This window comes from Passer domesticus, chromosome 1 (assembly GCF_036417665.1).
Source record: "Passer domesticus isolate bPasDom1 chromosome 1, bPasDom1.hap1, whole genome shotgun sequence".
Taxonomy (NCBI): Eukaryota; Metazoa; Chordata; class Aves; order Passeriformes; family Passeridae; genus Passer; species Passer domesticus.
Genome location: NC_087474.1, coordinates 71,368,456 through 71,390,954, shown reverse-complemented (window position 1 = coordinate 71,390,954; position 22,499 = coordinate 71,368,456). Strand labels below are relative to the sequence as shown.

The window sequence follows — 22,499 nt, the reverse complement described above, 5'->3', positions numbered from 1 at the left end:
ATAATTTTGTTTCATAAGAACTATGCCAAAGTGGCTACCAAGATGATGCATTAGATACAAAGTAGATTAGAAACTAAGCTAGAAAGAGAAAAAATGTTCAAATTAACAAAAGGTAAATTTGAATCATTGTAAGTATGAGCGCTGCTCATACACACATTGTGCTGTCACTGGCAACACAAAATATTTTGTAACATTTTGAAAGAAATTGAAAAAACAGTAGCTTTTAATGTAACAGTTGCACTCTCTTTCTTTTAAAAAATAGTATATTTAAGACAGAAGTAATAGTGTGCTACATTCTTGCTTTTGGACAATAACACAGTAACTATGGCTAAAAAAAGTGCTTTGCAACTTGTCATTGCTTGAGCACGAATGCCCAAGGCAATGCTAAACCAACACAGCTTCGTTCTGATCCGATTTTCTCAAACTGTGCATTATACCCTTACATATTTTAATTCATGTTGGAACAAAGCCATTCAACTCTGCAATTTTGCACTCTTCCTTAAGCAGATGATGAGACAAACACATGAGCCTGGGGACAGGGTGTATAAATGAATCACAAAAGGTATATGTTTAATTAAAGAGCACTGCTGTCACTTTTTCCAGATAAAATTCATATAGCCTTCATCTGAGTCAAGTATGAATCAGGATCCCTATGCCAACGTCAGGAAACACATGCTGCTCAGCACAGAGCAGCTGAAAGAGCCATATTGAACTGCTTCTGATGAAGCTCACTTGAGCACCAAGAGGAGGCCAGGGAACCAAGAGTGATTCCTTCAAGATCAGGGCTCGCAGCCTGCGTATGCCAATGTCTTACTTGTTTATGTTGCTGCCTTCCTTCAGGCGCTCTCCTGCAGCTCCTGTTTTGGAAACTCTCTCGCTCCCAGCCAAATCCACCAGGCTGACCTTGCTGACCTTCTCCCCAGAGTTCTGCACAGACGGGACATGGGAGAACAACAGCTAAGAAACAGTGGCATGAAGCACCAACATGCTTGACACTGGCACCATGAAACATTGTTCTTCATAATCATGTGGGTTAAAGTATCACACTTGAGACATGAGAGATGAAGAAATTGTCAGAGGTCTTACAGAGCTTTGAAAGTCACCCATATCTTTTCTAGTAAAGGCCTGAAGTACCAAGGAAGCAGAACCAGCCATGTGGTAATATCAATCACCTTATGGCAGAGTAGGCCATTAAAACACATTAACTCCACCAACACTGAAGACCTAAGAAAGTTTCATGATGTCAACATAATCTTAAAAAGTGATCCAACTGTTTGTTTTATGTGGTGTGCTTCCTCACTCTTCCAAGGTTCTCTCAATCTTGATTACTGGGCTCCATGGTATCAAAAATCAAAACACAGTTAAACAGATGATTAATGTGAAAGAGAAAGGAAGAAGAAAAATCCACCTCAACTTCATAAATTAATCAACAGAAATACGTACACCAGAATGCAGGTCATAGAGTGTCTGAGTCACAATAATATTGAACACAGCATGAGAGCGGCTGCTTTCTTCATTCATGTTGGTTGCAGCAACTGTTCGTGATTTGTTTCCCTCTGACATCAGTGACTCAATATCCTAGAGCAAAAAGAGTAAAAAGGGATGCTAGGATAAGAGCAAAGTATTGTGCTTGCTAAACAAAATCCCCATCTAGATGGAAGGTGTGTGTGGGTGAGAGGAAGAAAGAAAGGTAGAAGTAATGAGAAAATTCTTTGCACATTTTGAGATATATTGCTACAGAGGCATATAAATCCACAGAACAATGTTAAATCACATCTCTGTCTTAAGTGCTGCACTTAAAGCCCAGCAACTATAGTCAACTCACCTTTTCCTTATTCCACATTACAAATCATATTGTTTAATGCCAGGAATCAGGCCAGCACACATTCACTTACACAAGTGAATACAGGGCATCTCTTTATGACCTGCACTAATGCTATCTTCACTTAATTGGCTCAAAACATTACCTCACTTCAACCTGTACCTTCCCACATGTGCAAGACAAAGATGACTATGCAGAGTCTGATATATGTGCTTACTGAGTCTTTGAAAATCGTTTCAGAAGTCATCAGCCAAAACCTAAGCATGAACAACACGTACTAGAATTTGCACAAAGGAGGTGTGCTTTCAAACTAAGCAATTCACCACAGAAGTTGCAAAAGCAGTTTTTATAACGGTATAATATGCACAGATGCTGCAGAAAAATTTTTAAAAACCCAAAACATAAAAAGCAGGACATAACACTACACAAATAATTAACATCTTTTTAAAAACACTTCCAAATCATATTTCCAAATCAGTTTCCTCATAAAAAGAAAAGCCTACCCAACTCATAAAACTGCACCGCTTTAATTATTTCCACTGTGCCTACAGTGGTTCACTGTCTGCTACAATACTAATTTATTTGAATGTGTTTTGGTAAATCATGTGGGCATAGATGCTGTTGTAATTTAAGTTATGAATTACCTATATACACACCTATACAAAACAGAATGTAGTATTCACCAACAAAATCAAATTCATGCTGAAAAACTAATATTGTTATTTTAGAATCCTCGTTATTTTAGAATCCTCATATTTCCATTGTCAAGCAAATATTGTGTTCATGGCATATATTATATGCAGTGAAACTGCAAATTAATGAGATACCAGTATTATATTTGTAACTAACATAAGGGCAAACCTAGTGCTTCCACATGAAATAAATATTCCCAAAGAATTAGAGAAGATCTTTGCAATGGCCAGAGACCATAATCACTCAAGAACCAAAATATCTGGATAGACATTCGTTTACCTCTTTTGAGACTCTTACTGCTCGTGTACCTAGATGTTATTTATGAACTTGTCCCTGGTTTAAATTTACCTCAAAGTTTGTGACAGCCAGCTGAGACAGGCCATCGACATATGGACCCAGCACCTTGTGCTCTCGAACCTTGAGGGACTGCCGGCTCCTGTGGAAGAAAGTACACCTCATGCACAATCCATTAATTAGCATGGATAAACAAAAATTACCCCAATATGAAATAAATACCTTTTTAATAGCAGAAGTCAATTTATGTCTTTTCTAATTGTAACAGAAAGAAGAAAGTATTCCAGAATTTGTAACTCAAACAATAAAGGGTCAAACCAATCTAACCAGTTTTGATCTATATACAAAAAATTACTTTTAATGCATCTTCCCACCTCAGTATTTGTGGCTGGAACAAAACCTGAAATGCCTTAATTGGCAGAAAGAATGCTGAGCAAAATAAAAAGGAGACTAAAAACCTTCCCCCCAGCAATTAGCTTCCATTCTTCTCACATTTTCTGCACTTTATTGACACATACCAAGTAAGTCTGAAATCTTTCTTGTTAACTAACTTGCATACAACACCTTCAGCAATTATGTTCAAGAACTGAAATATAAACTACATATATCAATGCTCAGTTGAATAAGTCTTGTCAAACTACTTCCTGTATACACATCTTCAAGCCAGAGTGCCCAACCACTATTTCTGTGTGGACAAAGTAGAAGAAAGAATTCCTAAGTAAATGCTAAGGTGTCACCTTTCCACATTCAGAAAAGTTCAATATCTAAACCATAAGGACCAAGCTGTAAATAAGCTTCAAATTTCTCCTAGCTGATGAAAATTTGTACACAAATATTGCCTGTATCAACTGGCAAAAATACCCCAGAATTTACTCGCATGTGGTCTTGCTTTCTGGTGGTAAAGTACTTCATACAGTATTTAGTTGCATCAGTAGGATGGTATGCTAATGTTTAAACTAATCACACCAGTGATTAATTGAACACACATGAATATTCTCCTCTTTCTCGTGTTTGATATCTAATCCTCTCTAAAGAAGTCATATAAACATACATTCTGAAAAAACCTGCTCAGGGACTTCCAAAATCAATTTCTATTTTCAGAGTTTAGAGAAAAATACAGAAGGCTGTGGGGGAAAGTGAAGCTACTCACCCTTTTGGGTCAAGCAGATCTCTGACTTTCTCATTGTAGATTTCCATATAGGACACTTCAACTTTAAAAGTATGAGATTCATTTTCTTCTACAGAGATTCTCTGAAATAAAGCACAACAGAGCCGTGGGATCAGACCCAGCTGCTCTGCATTGCCCATCATGGAAAAGGATTTTCCTGAACCTAAAAGAAAAAAAGGAGAAGAAAATGATTTAGAATATAATTTCTTAATTACTCATTTGTTCAAGCACATTTTAATTCTCTTTTTATTGCTCCAGGAGCATATATCAGAACAACCTGACATGCTGTTCCAGATAGGTTATTCTTTGGACAAGGTAGAGGTAAACAAAAAGAGAAATTATCCTGAAGGTTTCTTTCAGAAGGGAACATTACTTGGGGCCTCCTGGAACACATTTAAACACTAGAAACTGAATAAATCTCCAGTAGAAGACTACTCACTACTCTTTCAGGCTTTGAAAGAGGCCCCAACCAGGATCATACTGACAGAGCTGCTTTTAGGAATTCACCTATCACTGCTTGTGCTAGACACATATGAAATATCATAATATTTCAAAATACAATTTTTAAATGTTATCTACCTTAATATTTATGTTTTGTTGTTCTCACTTCCCATATGCCCAAAGTGTTCGCCCCCTTTAGGGTACTCACCTGTCTGTCCATAGGCAAAAATACAAGCATTATATCCCTGAAAGGCCTTTTCCAGAATTCCTTCTCCAAGGCACTTGAACACCACTTCTTGACCTAGAAAATAATTGGGTTTGTTTATTTTAAATTGCATAACACGCTAAAATTGACTGAAAACAAGAATAAAAAAGGTTTGGACACTATTTTTTATTATTAAGAGCACTGATGGAAACATATTATTAATGTACAACTGAGTGATAAGATCAAAACTGTTGCTACCCGTGTTTAAATATATTGCCAATTATCTTGTAAAACGAGCAGTTTTTCAAAAGCTGCCATAGAAGTTGAATGCTTAGAAAATAACACAGACATCTAAATTTTTTATCATTTCAGTGTAGTTTCTCCAATTAATATGTATTATTATGTAATCACAGAGTCCTGTAACAAAAAGAGTCAAAACAAAGAGAGTCCTGTAACAAAATTTCAGTGAAATCCATTGGTGAACTAAGACATCAGGGGCACACAGGAGCAAGTAGTTGTTCTCTTGGGAACTTGCCTCAAGTTTCCCCATAAGCCATTAGGATTCCCCCTGTAGCAAGGTGATGTTGGAACAAGATAAAAGCATTCCAATTTCATTCAGGAAGAAAATGTGTATTAGGAGGCTGTTCAAGAGAGCCATTTGAGGACATATTCTGCCAAATACATAATTTGAAACATCAGCTGCAGAATTTGATAGTTTCAAAATTGTCTCCCTGAGCCAGGCAGATTTTAGATGTACTTCAATCTTTCAGATGTAGAAGATGAAAATAGTCATATTGTTCACTCATTTTTTAATAGGAAAGCCCAGAATTTGTGGACCACAAAGAAGTTTAATGTGTTGTCTGCTTTGAGTTCTGATCAGACAATTACATCAGCTGTGTGTACACCCAAAACAAGGAGAGCTGAGCTAAGGACAGTAATTTTTCACTTTCAGGTGTATGGTTTTAAACTCAGATTCACTGCATGGTGACTCTATGAACACCTGTGATCAGCTGCCTCTCTCATCTTGGTATGGGAGTTTCAGCAATTACTAGTTGGGAGAAATTATTTCTTACCATGGATACAGTAGTGACTTCTGTACTCTCAAAATGGCATAAATGTAACTACATACTACCATTAATATTGCTACATAATTACCTAGGAGAACATCTACATACCATAGCCCAGAGAATTCCTGCAGAACCACTTCTGGAATGACTGCAGAATGTTTTAGAGGCATGCAAATAGGACAAGAAAGTACGCCACTTTCATTTTCCTTTCATTATAACCTAATTTCTTTTCTCCTATAAAGAAAAAACAAGTGCAGCGACGCACTATGAAATGGTCTCTGTGTGTCCTTCTAGCTGAATTTCTAAAATTCCAAAGTGTCACTGGACTTGCATTAACACAGTTCAGAAATACTGAATACAGAAACTAAAATCAGAGGAAAATCGACTGTATTCTGGAGTGACTCCATTTCCTTCACCATGTGCATTCAGTGCTAGTTGACCCCTTCAACTAGGGGTCATTTGGTCATTTTATAATATCTATGCTGAGAGAGCACTGCTCAACAACCTGGAAACAGAGAGTGCTCAACTACTGATGAGTGAAATACATCAGCAGAAGACTTTAATAAGAATGTAGAATAAACAAAAAATTGCTTTCTAACCAACTCCTGAGGGAGTCACTTATCTTGCTGAGGAAGAGCACAAAAATCAAGCAAAGACTGAAGCTGAGTATAAATATTAAAAGAAAAATAAAGTATCTATACATTACACAGTCATTGTGAGTGCAATACAGAACCATTTGTTAGAAGAGGAAAAAAACTTTTATCACCCACTTCTGACAAGCAATAAACCAGTAATCTCCTCCATGTTTCCTAAGGAGAAAAAGCAAACATTTAAGTGTTTTAAAACTGTGCATGCCATAATGACCATAGGATGACCTACAGATTCCTTTACTGATAAATATCAGGGAAAGAATCCACTTCAAATCTCACTGGCAAAGGTGGATTTATTTTTCAGGAGATACTTAATTTTCAAACTGTCATCACAAACAGAAAATCAATGAGACACTGATATGTAACTCTAAAATGGTATTTTTATTACATATTTGAAGAGCTCAGCAATACCAACACAGACAAATGGTTCATTTAGAAGTGTTGGTTATAGAACCAGTCAGATGATTATGGGATAAAATAAGATGTGGTTTTAAGTGCACTCACAGAAAAGAGTACAAATACTGAACTTCAAATATGGATATTTTATTAACTTGCAAATGCAGGGCATTTAGAGTAGCAGTATATCATCCATGATATTTTGCTATTTTCATTAAGAAACCACATTGCTTCCCCCTTGAATTTTATTAGTGGGTCTGCAAACTGATTACAAACTCTGTATCATAAAAATTATGTCCAGTTCCATTTACAGTCAAAAGAAAAAATACAGGTCCAGTGTCAACACTGCTGCATTTCTGTTTTTCTAAATAAACCTACTGCCTGAAATCTAATTTTTTTCTTATTTACATGACTTTTCTTCCACAGATGCCTGGCATTTAAAGAGGTAAGCAGGGGTTTTAACTTATGACCTAATTTTCAGCAAATGGGAGAAATTTTTTTTTAAAAAAAGATTACCTAACAGGAGGATTTTCCCTACACTAACGCTTACAGTCTTTAAGAAGGGAATTCCCAGTCTTCCAGCTGGCTAAGACAAATTAGCATCTTAGAGGCAACTAAAGGCCAGAGACATCCATCCCCTGTCCCAGCTTCTGCTCAGAGCAGGGGCAAGCTCGGGACAGCATGCCCAAGGCTGCCAGGGAGCCCAGGGTAAGCAAATGAGCTGCCAGCTCTCACACGCCAGATCTCCCCTCTGCCCATCCTTTTGAGGAAAGGGAAGAAAAGTCTAGTGAATTTTTCTTGCAGACCAGGAACAGCTTCCATGTTAAGTCAAAACTACAAACAGACAAGACAGTTGTGTCTGCTCAAAACCCTCAAGTCACTGTCTCTCCTGAGGGTAGAAGGGTAGAGTTCTTTAAGCCAATTGCCTGGTTTGCTTCCTTTTAAAAAGGAAAGCGTTGCAGTCAGCATACATATTTCCTATAAAATTACAGTTTAGCTCCAAGTCAGTTGTATGGCTTTTTAGGAGCCTGTAGAAACACAGAGCTGAGATTTCAGGCCAAACATGATGGAGGTTAGGGAGTTTATGAAAAATCCATGGGCAAGTCAATACAGCGTGGGGTCCTAGGAATGTACCTAAGTGCTGCAGTAGTTATTTATGCCATCTCTTGAATCCTTCCCAAACGGAAGGGTTTCTTTTCTTCCTTTTAAAAATCCACTTCATTGCAGGCTTCAATAGGCTCTTACTGTTGTCCAGGCTTGTAAAAAGAATCCTTTGTTCTCATCTCTGAGAATTTCTCAATATCCTCCTCTTCACTGAAATGCCGAGCAGTTATTTGTCTCTGTGAGCTTTCAAGGCAATGAAGGTGTGTCCTCTATCCATGAACTGACTCCTGGCCCATTCAAGTCATGAACAAATGGCAATAAACTATTTTGCTCCCTCTTAAAACAGCACTACTGCAGCCTGCAGACAAAGCTCATCCCTCTTCCAGATCAAGACAAACTCATTCTGTCCTATAACCAAATTCCCCCACTCCTCAAAAACTACTTCATTGACTTAGTTTTCACCCCTTCCCAATGAGAGATCCATATTTTCACCAAACACCTATGTCTTTCAAAAAGAAAAAAAAAAAAAATCAACAGAAAAAAGGTGCAGAAGCTAGCATGTGATGATCAGCACAAACCATTCCTTGCTTGGAATGACACAGACACAAACTGTTCAGAAAGGCACAGCATCAACATTCAGTGTAAAAACCAACCAACCAAAGATAAATGAAAAGCTCCCCACACTGAAACAGTATAGGCTTAGATGAGATATATGCAAAAACTTCTTTACTGTGAGGTGACGAGGCACTGCCACAAGTGGCCCAGAGAAACTGTGGAGGCCCCATCCCTGGGAGGGTTCCAGGACAGGTTGGATGGGGCTCTCTCTAACACAATATATCAAGTTGCTAAAGAGCCCCCTTATCTTGGGGGGTAGAGATCAGAGCACCGGTTCCACAAAGGCTTGCAAAGAGTTTACTTCTCTTCTGTACTCCAGACTCCCTGCTGTCTTTATGAGAGCCAGTCCTGCAAGGACAGCTGCAAAGATGCCCTCTACAAGTTTCTCATCACCTGAAGGTTACCTTCACGATTTTGTTGGTGATATCACCGGATCATTTAAAATTTAAGACTGCAGTTTCCATTTCAACAGGAAAAAAAATTGCTAAAAAAGCAATTCTGCTGCCAGCAGCATCAATACCCGTGTTTTCAAGTGCTGGAAAGATAAGGTAGGTACTTCCCAAACATGAGTACAGAAAGAAAATTAGTATGAAAAAAATAAGCCTTGTGTTCAGCCAAATAAGTTGAAGATCTCTAATAAAAGAAAGATGACTAGTACCATTTTAGGGTCAGCCCTACACCCCAGAGCCTGGGAATTGTTTTCAATTACCCATGCAATTAAGTTTATCCAAACAGGAATTTTGCTCTTGAGTGAACAGTATTAATAAGTGCTGATAGCAGCACTTACTAATTATATAGATTGATCAATAAAGTGAGAAATAAAGTCAGTCTGATCGTGTGTAATAGTTTTAAAGATCCTGTAACAAATGTGCATTTCCAGGAGTGGACATTGGGTTTGTGGGCATTAAAAAAATAACAGCAGGGAAGAGTTATCCACGTATTTGTCTGTGGTGCACACCATTCTGTGTGTTCTCACCTGTCAATCAGCTAAATCTGTAATACAGTGTGATATACACAACTATATATCCCTTCAACATAATGCAAGATGAGCACATTCAGTTTTGCACAGAGAGCAATGACTGATAGGGTAGTCTAGTACTTGTTAAACCTCTCACTGTATCATCTTTCACTGTATTTCTTTGATACAGGTAAAAGGGTTTTTCAAGGAACTAAACTGGTCGTACATGCCTTCTTTAAGGATTTTACTTCAGCCTAAAGCTCATACACAACTTACATTGTCAAGTAGTCTGGACTTAGCTTTCAAGCTTTACAAGTTTCCTTTTAATTCTGCAACTCATCCCTGCTCCTGGGATTAAATTTACACATCCACAGAGAGCTACTTCGGGCAGGGAGCGTTGAATGCACCTAGCTTCCAGATCAGCATTCTTTCTTAGTCCACCATCCAAGAGATACCAATTTAGCTCCAAAAGTCAGGTGGTCAGATGGCTTGTTTGGACTCTAAGATTGCACCAAAAACTGTTACAGCATTAACAGTCTCTGGATGCAAGACAAAATGGTTATTTACAAGATGCCTAGGACAATGGAGGTTTGTTCTATGAGCCAAAGAAGTTATGAGAAATCCCAACCAAATCCAGTTACATTTTTTTTGTTTGTTTGTTTTGGGTTGTTGTTGTTGCTGTTTTTTGGGGTTTTTTTGTTAATACATATGCACATTGAGGCCAAGCTTTGAAAACAGACTTAAGGAGTATTAATATTAACAATATATAAAACCTGAAATATTGCCATATCAGCATTTGGCTTTTGGACCTAAACCAAGAAATGCTACTGTTGTATAGGATAGCATCAGCTCATGCCCAAGCAGGTGAAAAACCCAGTAATTCACACCTGAAACACCTTGGGTTTGGTTTTTAATTACTTTAGTTTCGATATTGTATCAAATTCATCATGTTCTAGAACATAAGGCCTGGCAGTCATAACATAGCTTCAGGCCCATACAACAAACACAACAACACAAAAACAGTGAAACCATTGTTTTTTGTATGCAACTCTTTAAGCTCACATTCTTAGCATATTTCTGAAAAGAAAAAAAACATCACCAAAGCCTCCCACACAGCTTTTCACCAAGAAAGAAACTCCAAACAAACACCCTGCCACCACCACCACTTCCCCCCAACAAAACAAGGAAAAAACCCAAAGCAAACAACCAGTTTTGGTTTTCTTTTTTTCCCAGGCAGGAATAGTGACTGGAATAGGTAAAAAACCACCTCATAACTTACTAGCCAGTAAGAAAGTGGAAGAGATGCAAGGCACCATTTTCTAGAAACCAGTCCAACAAGAGGTTAATCTACATACAGATAATAAAATTTCATTTCTTAGATAAGACAAATCCACTTACAGCTTCTGAAACACAATAGAGAGATCTAGCTTTTACTCAAATGAAAAATAAACAGATCTAGAACCGCACTGAATTCACCTGGAGATGGGTTAAACCAAGACAGAAACAAGTTCAGCTGGTTAGGAGTGTTTCTCAGGTCTGTCCCATCTCTGCTGTGGGTAGTGCCACGGTGTACCCAACAGCTGCAGCTCCCGTGTGCACATGGGGCCAAGATATGGGCACACACCATCACCTCCTTCCTCTTAAAGGAAACAGGGGTGTGCAGGCACATAAGAAGGTGCTGTGGGCTCTCCCAGCCTGAGCTACAAACACTGTGCAGTGCACCTGTTCAGTGCAAACACAGCTCTCCAAGGCTGAACAAGTGAAAAACTTTTCCTGAAGAAGTCTCTCTTTGCTCAGGCAATTAAGAAATATAGGGCAGTCCTTAAGATTTGAGATTTCACACCAGAGCCTACAGTAGTCAGAAATATATTTTTAAGACATGTTCATTCATGACATCACTGATCTTAAAATTTGAGGAAATGAACCCTATCAGCTTTCAAGATTTTTTATGGGCCAAAAATTTTCACAATATGAGTATCTAAACTGAATGTTTGGGGTTTTTTCCTTTCTATGGACCACAGCCTTGAAATCCCAGTGTTCAGAGCTTTCTCTACCAAAACAAGTCCTCTTATAAAATATGAATATACTAATAGACAAATCCAGTTATGAGAAAGCTGCTAGGATTACAATCTTAGGTGGATTATCCAGCTATTGGGAGGAAGGAGTCACAAAGCTGATCATTCAAAACACATTAGGGATCTCAACAGTCAGATTATGAATCACTTGAAAGACCTGAGATAACCATACTGTCTGAGGAGAACATGCTTTATTCCCCCCTCTCATGCATAGAGATGCAGAGCACTGAAAACATGCACATTCACCACTAGCATCAGTCAGAAGTAATTGCTGATGCAGAAATGAAATTGTGACAGAAACGACAAAAAACACTTCCAGGTGATAAAAAAAGAAAGTTATAGCTTAAAAGTAAAAACATCTCTCCTGAACAGTGTCCCAGGCACCTTAAAACTTGCATTCCTTCTCAGCTGAGGAACTAGTACCCAGATGACTCAATCTCTGTAAAAATGATAACTCTGCCTCTGTGAAGAAGTCACTTGAGCATCACATTGCAAAATGCAAAAAAACCCAAAACCAAACCAACTCTAAACCAACTTCACAAAACAAAAGCCCAAGGTCTCATACGTTCTCAAATTATTTACACTGTCCACTGTGTAGAAAATAGTTTACCTGCATATTTTGTGGTGTTTGATTCATCCATGGACCAGAAGCAGTGATCAAAGGCAAACACCTGTAGAAGCACATAAAAAAGACAAATTAGGAACCCTGACTATAAGACTTTTGTTTTAAAGCAGTACATATCCATGACAGTGTAACTGCAGTTGGGCTCTACTACTTCTGCAGATCCTAAATCAGAACTGTAAAAAGGCATAATTGGCAGAAATACTTTTGTGTAATCATGAGAGAAACAAAAGTCAATACTTCTTCTCTATCTGTATGATACACTATACAGATTACAAAACACAGAAAAAAACTAATAATCAACTCAACTCTTCTCCAGGCACCAACAGTGACAAATGTTTCTGTTAACAGTATCAGAACAGCAACACAAGGCCTCAATACACAGAATTAGGTGAGATGACTATTTAGCAGACATCAGCACAATATACACAATTTTTACCATGGGATGCACTTCTGATACTCAGAAGAGCATTACTACTCACAAACCTTAAGGAGCAAATAAACAGTATTCAATTATCCATCTAAACAAAGGGGACAGCATGCATCTCAGTAGAGGAAGCTCAGAAGCTACAAACAGAAGATGTAGCTCCATTAGAGAAACAAGCTATCAGAGCCTGCTCTAATGAAAAGCTGTAATATCATTTCAGCCAAGAGATCCAGTGAGAAGCTGAATGAGATTCAATACGGTGCTCAGAGGGCTTGCAAACCTGGAACAGTGTCCTGTAAAACTACTTAACATGATGGGATTTGATCCAAGTTTATTTTCCTGCACATTCCAAAACATGATGACACACATTTAACTTTTTTTTTTTCACAGGTTTAGGTTGCTACAAACACACCTTAAGCTGCAGTGTATTTTCCACATTTTGCCATCATAAACTGACTGGGGACAAGTTCACAATATAGATTCTGGTTTTGTTATTGGGGTTTTTTGGGGGGGAAGCACAAGAGGTGGGGAAAATCTCAAACCACCTTTTTAATAAAACTTTGCCTGGGTCAAGATTGTCTTTGCCTGATCATCCAGAAGGTGATCTCCTTTGTGGAACAAGCCATGCATGTCAGTGTAGAGCAAGAGCCACAGGCTCTGTCAGCCGAAACAGGCAAATTCCCTAGAGACAAATCCTGAGGTGAGGACAAAGACGGACCATTTTCATTGGGTTTTTGGGGATGAAGAACATCTTGTAGTCCCAGCTATTCAGAGTTACTACACAACATAATCTACAGATATGTTGCAATCTAACCCTTCCCAAAACATCTATTGCTGCAAATATTACAGAAGGTAACACCAGGTTAGCACAACGACCTCACCTCTTTCCCTTTCCTCCAGCTTAAAGCAAAACACATCAAATGGCCTGAGAGAAGACTTAAAATACTGAGACAACACAGTCTGTAAGAGTGAAGAGTTCTGGAATTCCCTTCCAAAGAAAAAACAAACAAACCCATAATAATCATCCAACAGGGAGGCCTGAGTCACTGCAGCACAAATAGAATCAGACATCATCATGAATCAGGATGATCCCTGATCTGACTGAGTCAAAAATGTCATTTGGCCACTGAACTGCAAGTAAAATGCAGCAGTTACTCCACCTTGTCTTCAGACATTGACATAGGTTGGGGGCATTTTAAATTACCTTTTGTGCATTTGATCATCAAATCTAGGCAAAAAACTAAGTCCTCAGTAAGAACACAAACCCTTTTCCTAATTTCTACCGTCCAAGAGCTACTGTTTCTCTTCTCATATTCAAATTCTATGGAAATTTTCGTCACAGGACTTGCTAACAATATCTGGTCTCTCCAATGATCAAATGGCAAGCAGTTAAATTACAAAAAAAACCCTAGACCCTACTGCAAGAATTCAAAACTGACCATTCTTCGCCCCTTAAAACTAAGTGTTATCTGAAGTGGATCACACAGACCAGTTAAAAAGGTTACTTGTCTATACATGCTTATGTGTAATGACTTAAATGTCAATACAGCACTACTAAAGGCCAATTTAATCTATTGTCCTACACATTTTCCCCTTGGTTAACACGGAAAATGATGACAGGATCATTCAATGACTTCTAATTTAAACACTGGTCTTGCAAAGGGACTCTTAAAACTAAAATATGGGCTTGTAGCCAAGTGTTTCTTCCAGCAAAGCAGATTTTATTGGGATGTTTTTAAAATGGTAAAAATTGGTCAGACTGGTTTTCAAAAGGTCAAAAAATGATTCTGCAATAGGAAGAGAAAAAATCTGCCTTCAGATAAAAGAAATGTAAATATAGCATTTTAGTTTGTTTCCATAATAAACATAAAAAAGCTGGGGCATGGATTTGGTCTATTTATAAATTCTGTTCTGGAAAATTGCCAAATCCTTCTAACAGAAATAACAAGATTACTTAAAAAAAAAAAAGTGTCAGGCAAAAAGGCAGAAACTGCTGGAGCATGCACTATCTGCAAAACATGCAGAGCAGCTGCAGCTAAACTGCCCTCTCCACTAAAACAGGCAGGCAAACACTTAAATATTACTTTGATTAGTGATGACAAAACAGCAACCTTGAACATTCCCAGCAAACATACCTTAAGGATTCACCCAACCAAAACAATTTTATGGACAACTGAGACCTCTGGGAAAACAGATTGCAAACACAGGAATTAACAGAGTAAAAATAAGGCACACAGGAGCAAGACACATGGTCTCCATCAGCAAGGCTCTTCAACATGTACATCAGGAAGGCATTTAATGGGACATATCTGTAGGACAGCATTCTACCAAAAGAGTAACCCTTGTACAGAAAAGATGATAAAAAGATAACTATTTTATATTTTTCTGATGCCCAGCACAGGCATGGCAATACAAGCAATCCCAAGCTCAGCATGGAAGCATACTTGAGGTCAAGACATAAAACATATGCCATGAAGAACCAACTAAATACTCTAAATATTATCTAATATTCTCCCTTCTTTCTCCTCTCTTCACTTAATTATTCTTCCTTAAAATGGAAGTGATGGGTATTACTCTTCTTTCTGATAGAAGTGTGCAGAATAATTATTTTTCTCTTATTAATTTTTTCTCCCCAGAATCCATTTTCCTGGAAAGGGTATCAACCCACTGTAAATATGACTATCAAAGCCATGAGAAGTTCTGGTAATGTTCAAGTCTCAGTCTCAATAGCCAATATTCAAACTGGGCATTATCAGGCACTAAAAAGTCCTTTTTAACAAAAATCTTTACCAACTAGTACCAAAAGTGTATCTACCAACTATATCAAAACTAATGAAATGTATTTGAACAGAGATATCTGTGAAACAAACAGAACTTTTTATACTTCAAGCACCCTGTATGAAATAGTTTTTAACTACATTTTAGAAGGTGATTTGCAGTATTCTTTATTTTCATTAAGTGTTCTGTGCTTTTAAACAACAGAGGGAAATTTAAAAACAAGCCTTTAAAATTTTCTTATTTTCTGCAAGATTCTGTATCTTATACTTCATCCTAGCATCTAAAAGAGAAAGCTAGATAAAAGGAGGCTGCCAGAAACCTGCCACACTAGGGTAGTAGGTTACAAAGCAAAGATTTTGAATGAAGGAATGAACTGGGTACATTCAGCACAATCACATAAAAATGGAAATTTATGAGAAAGATCTAGCTGGGAAGTGCTGGATCCTGGTACTACTATATCCAGAGTCATTGTAATGTGCACATTAGCCTAAATAAAGCAAGTTATGTAGGTCATTTCTAGGTTACAGAGAACTATACTTGGAGTGTCAGCAACTCTTACAAATTGCACAAAATATTTGTTCTGGTAACCACAACATTTAACAAAAACAAAAGATATGGGGCTTTGATTGCTTCAGCAAACACCTGCAGCAGTTTAAGAGAGCTGATGATTATTTTGCTAAGGAGACAACCAGAAGTTATGGCTTCTTCAACAAGGCAAACTGGGATGCAGGTCCATGCATCCATCACATGTGTCAGTGAAAAATATAGAGTTTTGTCTCAAATTCACCTGTACCTGTGGCTTTAAAAGAAGATTGCAGATTTTAGTTCAATTTTAAACTAGAGAAGCCACTGTGCCTAGTGCTGCAGTAACGTATCACAGAATCTAAAAAGAGAGCCAAATAGGTGCTCACATTTTAAAAAGCTAAAACAACATTCTGCACAATGTCTTTTTATTAAGTTTCCTAATCAATGGCTTGCAGAAATAATAATTTCAAGGGTTTATGCATGTAAGTATACTTATAGAAACCAGTTACAGGTAATGAGCAACATGTCCAATATTAACTGCCTGCCAGTTTAAGCCAAATTACATAATTAGTTTCAAAAGGACTTTAATTTCACATTCATTATTCCTATGAAGTCTAATCCTCAGTACAGGCCAGGTACAGTCTGGGGCTTCCAGCATTTAGCAATGCATTACCCAGATTGAACATAATCCCTAACACATTGTCTGTGCAGTTATAAAATGTTTCAAATGTATGATCAATGTTTAATGGCCATTTCTATCTGACCAAGAGATGGCCAATTAATCATATTTTGCTTTCATTGAGAAGCAGTCAGTCTGACAGGTTGGGTGACTTATGGGGCTGGCTGGTTCCTAAAAAGGAAAGGAAGGGAGAACTGAAGAAGGGAACTTTTCATTCACTGGGCAGCTGTTCCTACAGCCCTCTTACAACTGCTGATGGAGATAAGCAATACAAGAGATACACAAGGAAATGACAGACAGAGTCTACACCTGTCAACTTCGTGTCCATGGAAGCAATTAACGAACTGGAAAAAAAAAGTTGGTCACTATGACAAACACAAGACCTGTGACAGGGCTGAAGAAGTGCAGAGAGAAAATCTGAAGGGACCCTGGGACACAGCTCACAGACCTCAGCTCAGAACAACTGTTTTACCTTTCCCACAAAATTACACTTAAATAGAATGTTTGCAGAAATAGCAAAATATAAAGCAAAATAGCATCCCAATATTCTTATATAAATTTTTCTATCACAGCTTCTGAGCTACCAAGTTCATTTGGGAAAACAATTTATCCATGGCTGATGATAAGGTAGCCCATTAAAGGTAAAGAGACTTCCAATATTTACAAAATTTTATTTTAATTTTTTTTTATATCAACTATGTGCAGTACCCCAAAAATGGTATAAATCAAGAAATCTCATACCACATCTTTACAAACCCAGCAATGCCAGTTTTCCCCAGATGGTACTAACCTTCTTCTGTCTCAATCTGGTAAATATTTCACACAACATCATAAGTTTCAGCACTATAGCTTAAGGATATTAATGACCATCCAACTATACCTACAATAATGTGACATTTACGCACAAGCCTGCAGCTGTTCTAGTTTTGCCAAGGAAACATAAGGCCATACGTAAGCTTTTACATAATGTCCAGAATAACTTTAGCTGCCTATAATGGAACACAAATGATGCACTACGGAAAATGAAGGCTCTTGTAAAAACAATTGTTTTTTGTGGAATTACAGCATCAGAAAGAAGGAGAGTTCTCTTCCTTTAAAAAAATGTTTAACAATGATCAAACTCTCTTTTATTAAGCATATCAACTGAGAGAAGAATTTTATTAAATGTCCCAAAAGGTACATATCACTTGTTCTCCTGTCCTTCCCCTGCACTACAAACAACACAATCTTTTCTATGTGAATTCTGGTGCACTTTGGCAACTTTTATACTAATTACTAATTCCTGACTATTGTCAAGTGCAAACAAAAATTATGTATTTATTACTAGATCTTTTTTGTTGCCTTTTAAAAATAGTACTTGAACTTTTAAATAGAATTGTTTGCAACAAAACTTTTGCACACACTTATTCAGTCTTTCAAATGTTTTTACGACTGCATTAAAATTTTGGCTTGTCCTGGTCACAGCTCTAACAGGCCATGTACCTTGCCTGCATGTCAATTGGATTAAAATATATTCTTCTGAAATTATGAAGCTTTTAACTTGGAAGTTTGAAAAAACAGATTTTTTTTTAATGTTTTCCTTTTTTGAAGCCATGTTGTTCAGATACTACAGCAATATGCCCAATACTTCTGCAGTGCTCAATATTTTCAAGCAGATACAAATGTAAAAAGAGACAAAATGCCTACCTTTGGTGGTTTTCTAGAGGATTGGCAACAAACCCAGCAACAGCGATGAGAATTCACATTCACATAAAGAGAAGGGAACAAATAAAAAAAAAAAAAGAAACAAAGTCAGTGTATGTCATTACTGTGATTTCAATTTTTTTTAAATCCACAATGTATTTAAGAGTAATCAGATCAGAAGATATTTAAATGAGATAGTACATATTTTTAACCAGTAATTACTTAATTACTAATACTGTCCCACATGAAAAAGAAAGTGCCAGATTCCTTATAAAAATCTCACAGAGCTGTTTTCCAGAGGAAAGATACGTATCTGTTTTGTCATAAAAGACAAAACACAGCCCATCTCTGGTGCTAAATAAACCAAGCCTGCAAGCTGGCAGACCGAGGTGCCAGGGTGAAGCCCCACTGAGATCAGCAGAGCTACACAAGCATGTCCAAGTTAAGAGGCAAGCAAATGTTTCTTGCAGAGATTACAGAAGTGAGGAGAAAGAAACCTGTGCAGGCTGTGCTCTCCTGGGTCACAGAAAGCCCACAGAGCACACAAGGAGCCAATGCAAAAACACCATCACCATTCACACCCAGCTCCAATGAGTGCTACCAGAAATAAAACAGGGATAACAAACCCCCAGTCTAAAGACAAAATGTCCTTACATGCTTTTGGGCTTTTGCTGGCAGGTATATGGCCACATTATAAATTCAATCACCTTGGGTTTCTCTGCTGAGATTGGTTTCAAGTGAGATTGCTACCATGTCTCACTGGGCAGCCCTGTGCTCCCTGATGCCAGTGCAAGAGAGGAGTGAACATACATGCAGAGCTAGACTGACTTAGGCCATTTATCAAAACTACAACCTTAGGCATGTTTCAATTATATATGGAAATTAGAAATTTCTACTCACTCTTCACATCAAGGGAAAAAAAGCATGGATGAAGGAAAGAAAAGAAAATGTGGATGAAGAGGAAAAAACACAATGAGAAAGGTCTATAGACAACACAAGCAGAGAATGCAGTAAGGTTTATAAGGTAAAGACACAGATGAAAGGTATAGAAACAGACACACTACACAAAATTCAAATATATCAAATATATATTTCTGCACTCTCAGTGCAGAAATACCTGGGACCAAGCCATGCCTTCATCCACCAGTCTGTACAAACCAACCCCACCAACTTGGGAGGAGGGCAGGGAAGACACAAAGCACTTTGAGCAGTTTTCTTAGCCACCCACAATACAAGGGCCCAGTAAAAAACTCTGAAGGGACGCAAATCCACAAACACATCTTACACAATCTTTTCTGCCTACTCTCAGCTTGTACCTCAGATGACACATCTGCCTGAAACAGAAGTTACAGAGCTGGGGACACAGGACTGGTGTAATGAAAACATCGTTTGCCTCCAGCCAAACCACCTGCTGCAGCTTTACCCTTTCATTAGTGGTGGCTACAAGCTCAGTCCATGGCTAGCTCGTGTACAGGTGGCCCAGAACTTGTGCAGAATGCACTCTTATCTATCTGAAAAATACATTTAGCTCTACCCTGAATATTACCATTTTAATCCATTTTCAGATGTGATGCAATTACAATGTTATCAGCTTGTCTAGACAGAGTCCCAGCACCACCTCTAAACTTCCAAGAGAAGTTCCTATTGAAAGAAGTCATCCAAAGCTTTTTGGAAAGCTTTTAAATACACTCCTACCTTGAAAAATAATTTAGGATTATATCAGCTTTACTAGAGATTTCCTGATATACTGCTGTACAGATTCAGCAGAAGTCCTAAACAGTTTATTTGGAAGTAAAATCCAACAGAAAGTTTACCAACTGCTTTTTCTTCCTGGGAACATTCTTGTAAGCCCCAATTAGAAAAGGTTCAGATCATCACTGAAGTAAATAAATGGTTTGACACATGATTCTTAAGACATTTATTTAAGCAGTGTAAGCCACTACCTTTTTGGAAGTCTCCTCTAGCTTTACTTTGATGTCTATCTCAAGAAAAGTGCAATAGTCACTTTTTAAACCCCTGGTGGATGGCAGAGCTTTCCAGTAGCATCATTGATCTCTGGGATTTCAAAGCACAAGGAGCTGCAGCTTCCTACCATATGTCACATCCAAATGCTCCAGACTCTTAATACCAACTTCAGCAACTCCCTGCATCACCAACAGCAATATGATCAAAGGCCTCTGGAATAAGTTAGCTATATTAACTCACAGGATAGATTTTTAAGCTATTTGGATATATCAGCTAATCAACTCAGTGTAACCATCATTCTGGCAGTGATTCAGATGGAAACACTCCAAAATACTTCAATCAAAGGACTAAAACTAACACCTAAAGAACTGCTTACAGTTTACCAGAAATCACATCTGTGGCAGCTAAAAGATGTGCTATAAAATCCTGCATTAACCTGACCAATTTTTGACATATATTTTTTTGTTTGCTTTGCCATCTTTCTTTTAAGAATATATTCTTCCTTACTTCTTTCCACTTCCAGCATTTTTCAGCTTCATAGATAATTGAAGCTGTCTCAATTTTTACCAAACAGTGACCACACAAATGTGATCATTCAGTGTCACAGCTGGGGCTGGAGAGGCAGAGACACACACAACACACATATGGACATCAGATCAGAGACACAGCAACTAAAATGTTTATTTCCAGGAATTTTTAATTCCATGTCCAGTCATCCATGGTGTCAATGACAAGATACAGGTATGCCTTTTGAGTGACAACAAAATCTCCTCTAAAGCAGACAGCTAGTATATACTTCGGGAAATTATCAACATAGTTACCTAACCTTGTAATGCCTCTGCATCACAGCAGATTTTGGTTTAACCTGATGGGCATCTTCAATCTCTACACTCAGACAGAAGACTAACTTTTTAAAGATGCCTGGAATTCAAAACCCAAGCAAATACAACCAGAGCCTGAAAAATATTCTCACAGGTCAAAGGAAAAGCATGAATTTCATGACCACAAAGCCCACTGAACATCTGGACTTCCTCCTGCCTTTATCCTTAAGTCTTCATGACTTTAGTAAAATATCACTAGAAGAATTTTCTAACTTAAATGAGCAGTGCATTTTCTGTGGGTATCTACTCAGGCTTTTTGTTTCACAACAGTGCTAAGCCTCTCCTGCCCTGTTGGCTAACACACACCAAGATCTCAGAGTGCTTAGCTACCTCAAACTTTAAGCCAGTTAAAGAAAGATTGGCACAAACCTTTCTGTAACCTATGTCAATTTTTTTTCTGTTATTTCTTGCTGAGACTAAACTCAATACTTCCCACATTTGCTGAAAGAAGTGACTCACAAAATTTCAGTTCTCATGTTCTATGTCAGCACATGAATGAGAAGTCTTCTTGACTATACTCATATTCTCTCTCCAGCACCTCAGCCCATTGCCTGCGACAGCACACCACACAAGGAGTGCGTTTTGCTAGTAGTTTAACAGCAGTAAAGGTTCTTTCTTCATTTCTTTTTAACTATCCACAAGCTCTCTCATAGGAGTCTCCTTTTGTCATACAAAAAGTTGATACAAGATGACATTGCCTATTCTGAGTAGAAAACTAGTCCCATGCAATAGGAAGCAACAGAAGACACTCTGGCACTATGAGCATCCAGAAGTATGAGATACTGTCATCTTAAAGACTTAGTAACTTGCAAAACAAGACTTTTTTTTCCTGACCCTTAGTGATTGTAGTCAGTATTCCCAACCAAATGTTGTTTCCACCAGAAGGAAAAGTCATTTTATATATTAAAAAAAGAATCTTGAAAGAACTATTTTTTTCTCTACATTTCAAGTAATGAAGCTTCATCACCCCATCCACCCCCAACCCTCAGTCCAGAAAGTCACCTTCAATGGGGACAAGGTACATTACAAAATGAGAAGGTAGGTGTAAAACCAGGTACTCCACATTAAAGGACACAAAGGAACAAGGAGTCTCTGAAAAACTGGTCTTCAATTCTTTGGAACATGCACACAGCTCAATTCATCTCCAACTCAACTGTCCTAAGCAGCCAAGTAGGTCACAATTGTACTATAATTATTTCACATTTTGGAAAGTATTTGGGTTTTTCTTTTCTATACTTTCTCACATTGGTTAATCAAGATGAAGCAACCATAACCAGCAATTTTAAATAACCACACACAGTATCTATGAATGCCTTGAATGAACCAGATGAGTTTGCAGTTCTTGTAAGCTGACTACACCGAAAGCCAACATTCAAGACACTGCGTCTGAAAAAACTTTTTGCTTTCATCACATGTGCAACCACAGCAAATTCATGGTACTGACTGATTTC

General features: G+C 37.9%; 1 protein-coding gene across 3 annotated transcripts in view; it reads right to left on the bottom strand.

Moving 5' to 3' along the window:
- The window catches only part of KIF13A (kinesin family member 13A), a 103,903-nt gene that overhangs the window by 45,664 nt on the left and 35,740 nt on the right, over window positions 1-22,499 (bottom strand). For all 3 annotated transcript variants that reach the window (XM_064423315.1, XM_064423299.1, XM_064423306.1), the window contains exons 3-9: window positions 18,206-18,218; window positions 12,099-12,159; window positions 4,627-4,719; window positions 3,960-4,140; window positions 2,864-2,951; window positions 1,444-1,578; window positions 815-927 (exon numbers count right to left, since the gene is read on the bottom strand). In XM_064423315.1, the coding sequence (XP_064279385.1) occupies window positions 815-927; window positions 1,444-1,578; window positions 2,864-2,951; window positions 3,960-4,140; window positions 4,627-4,719; window positions 12,099-12,159; window positions 18,206-18,218 (684 nt within the window). The remainder of the gene's footprint in view (window positions 1-814; window positions 928-1,443; window positions 1,579-2,863; window positions 2,952-3,959; window positions 4,141-4,626; window positions 4,720-12,098; window positions 12,160-18,205; window positions 18,219-22,499) is intronic.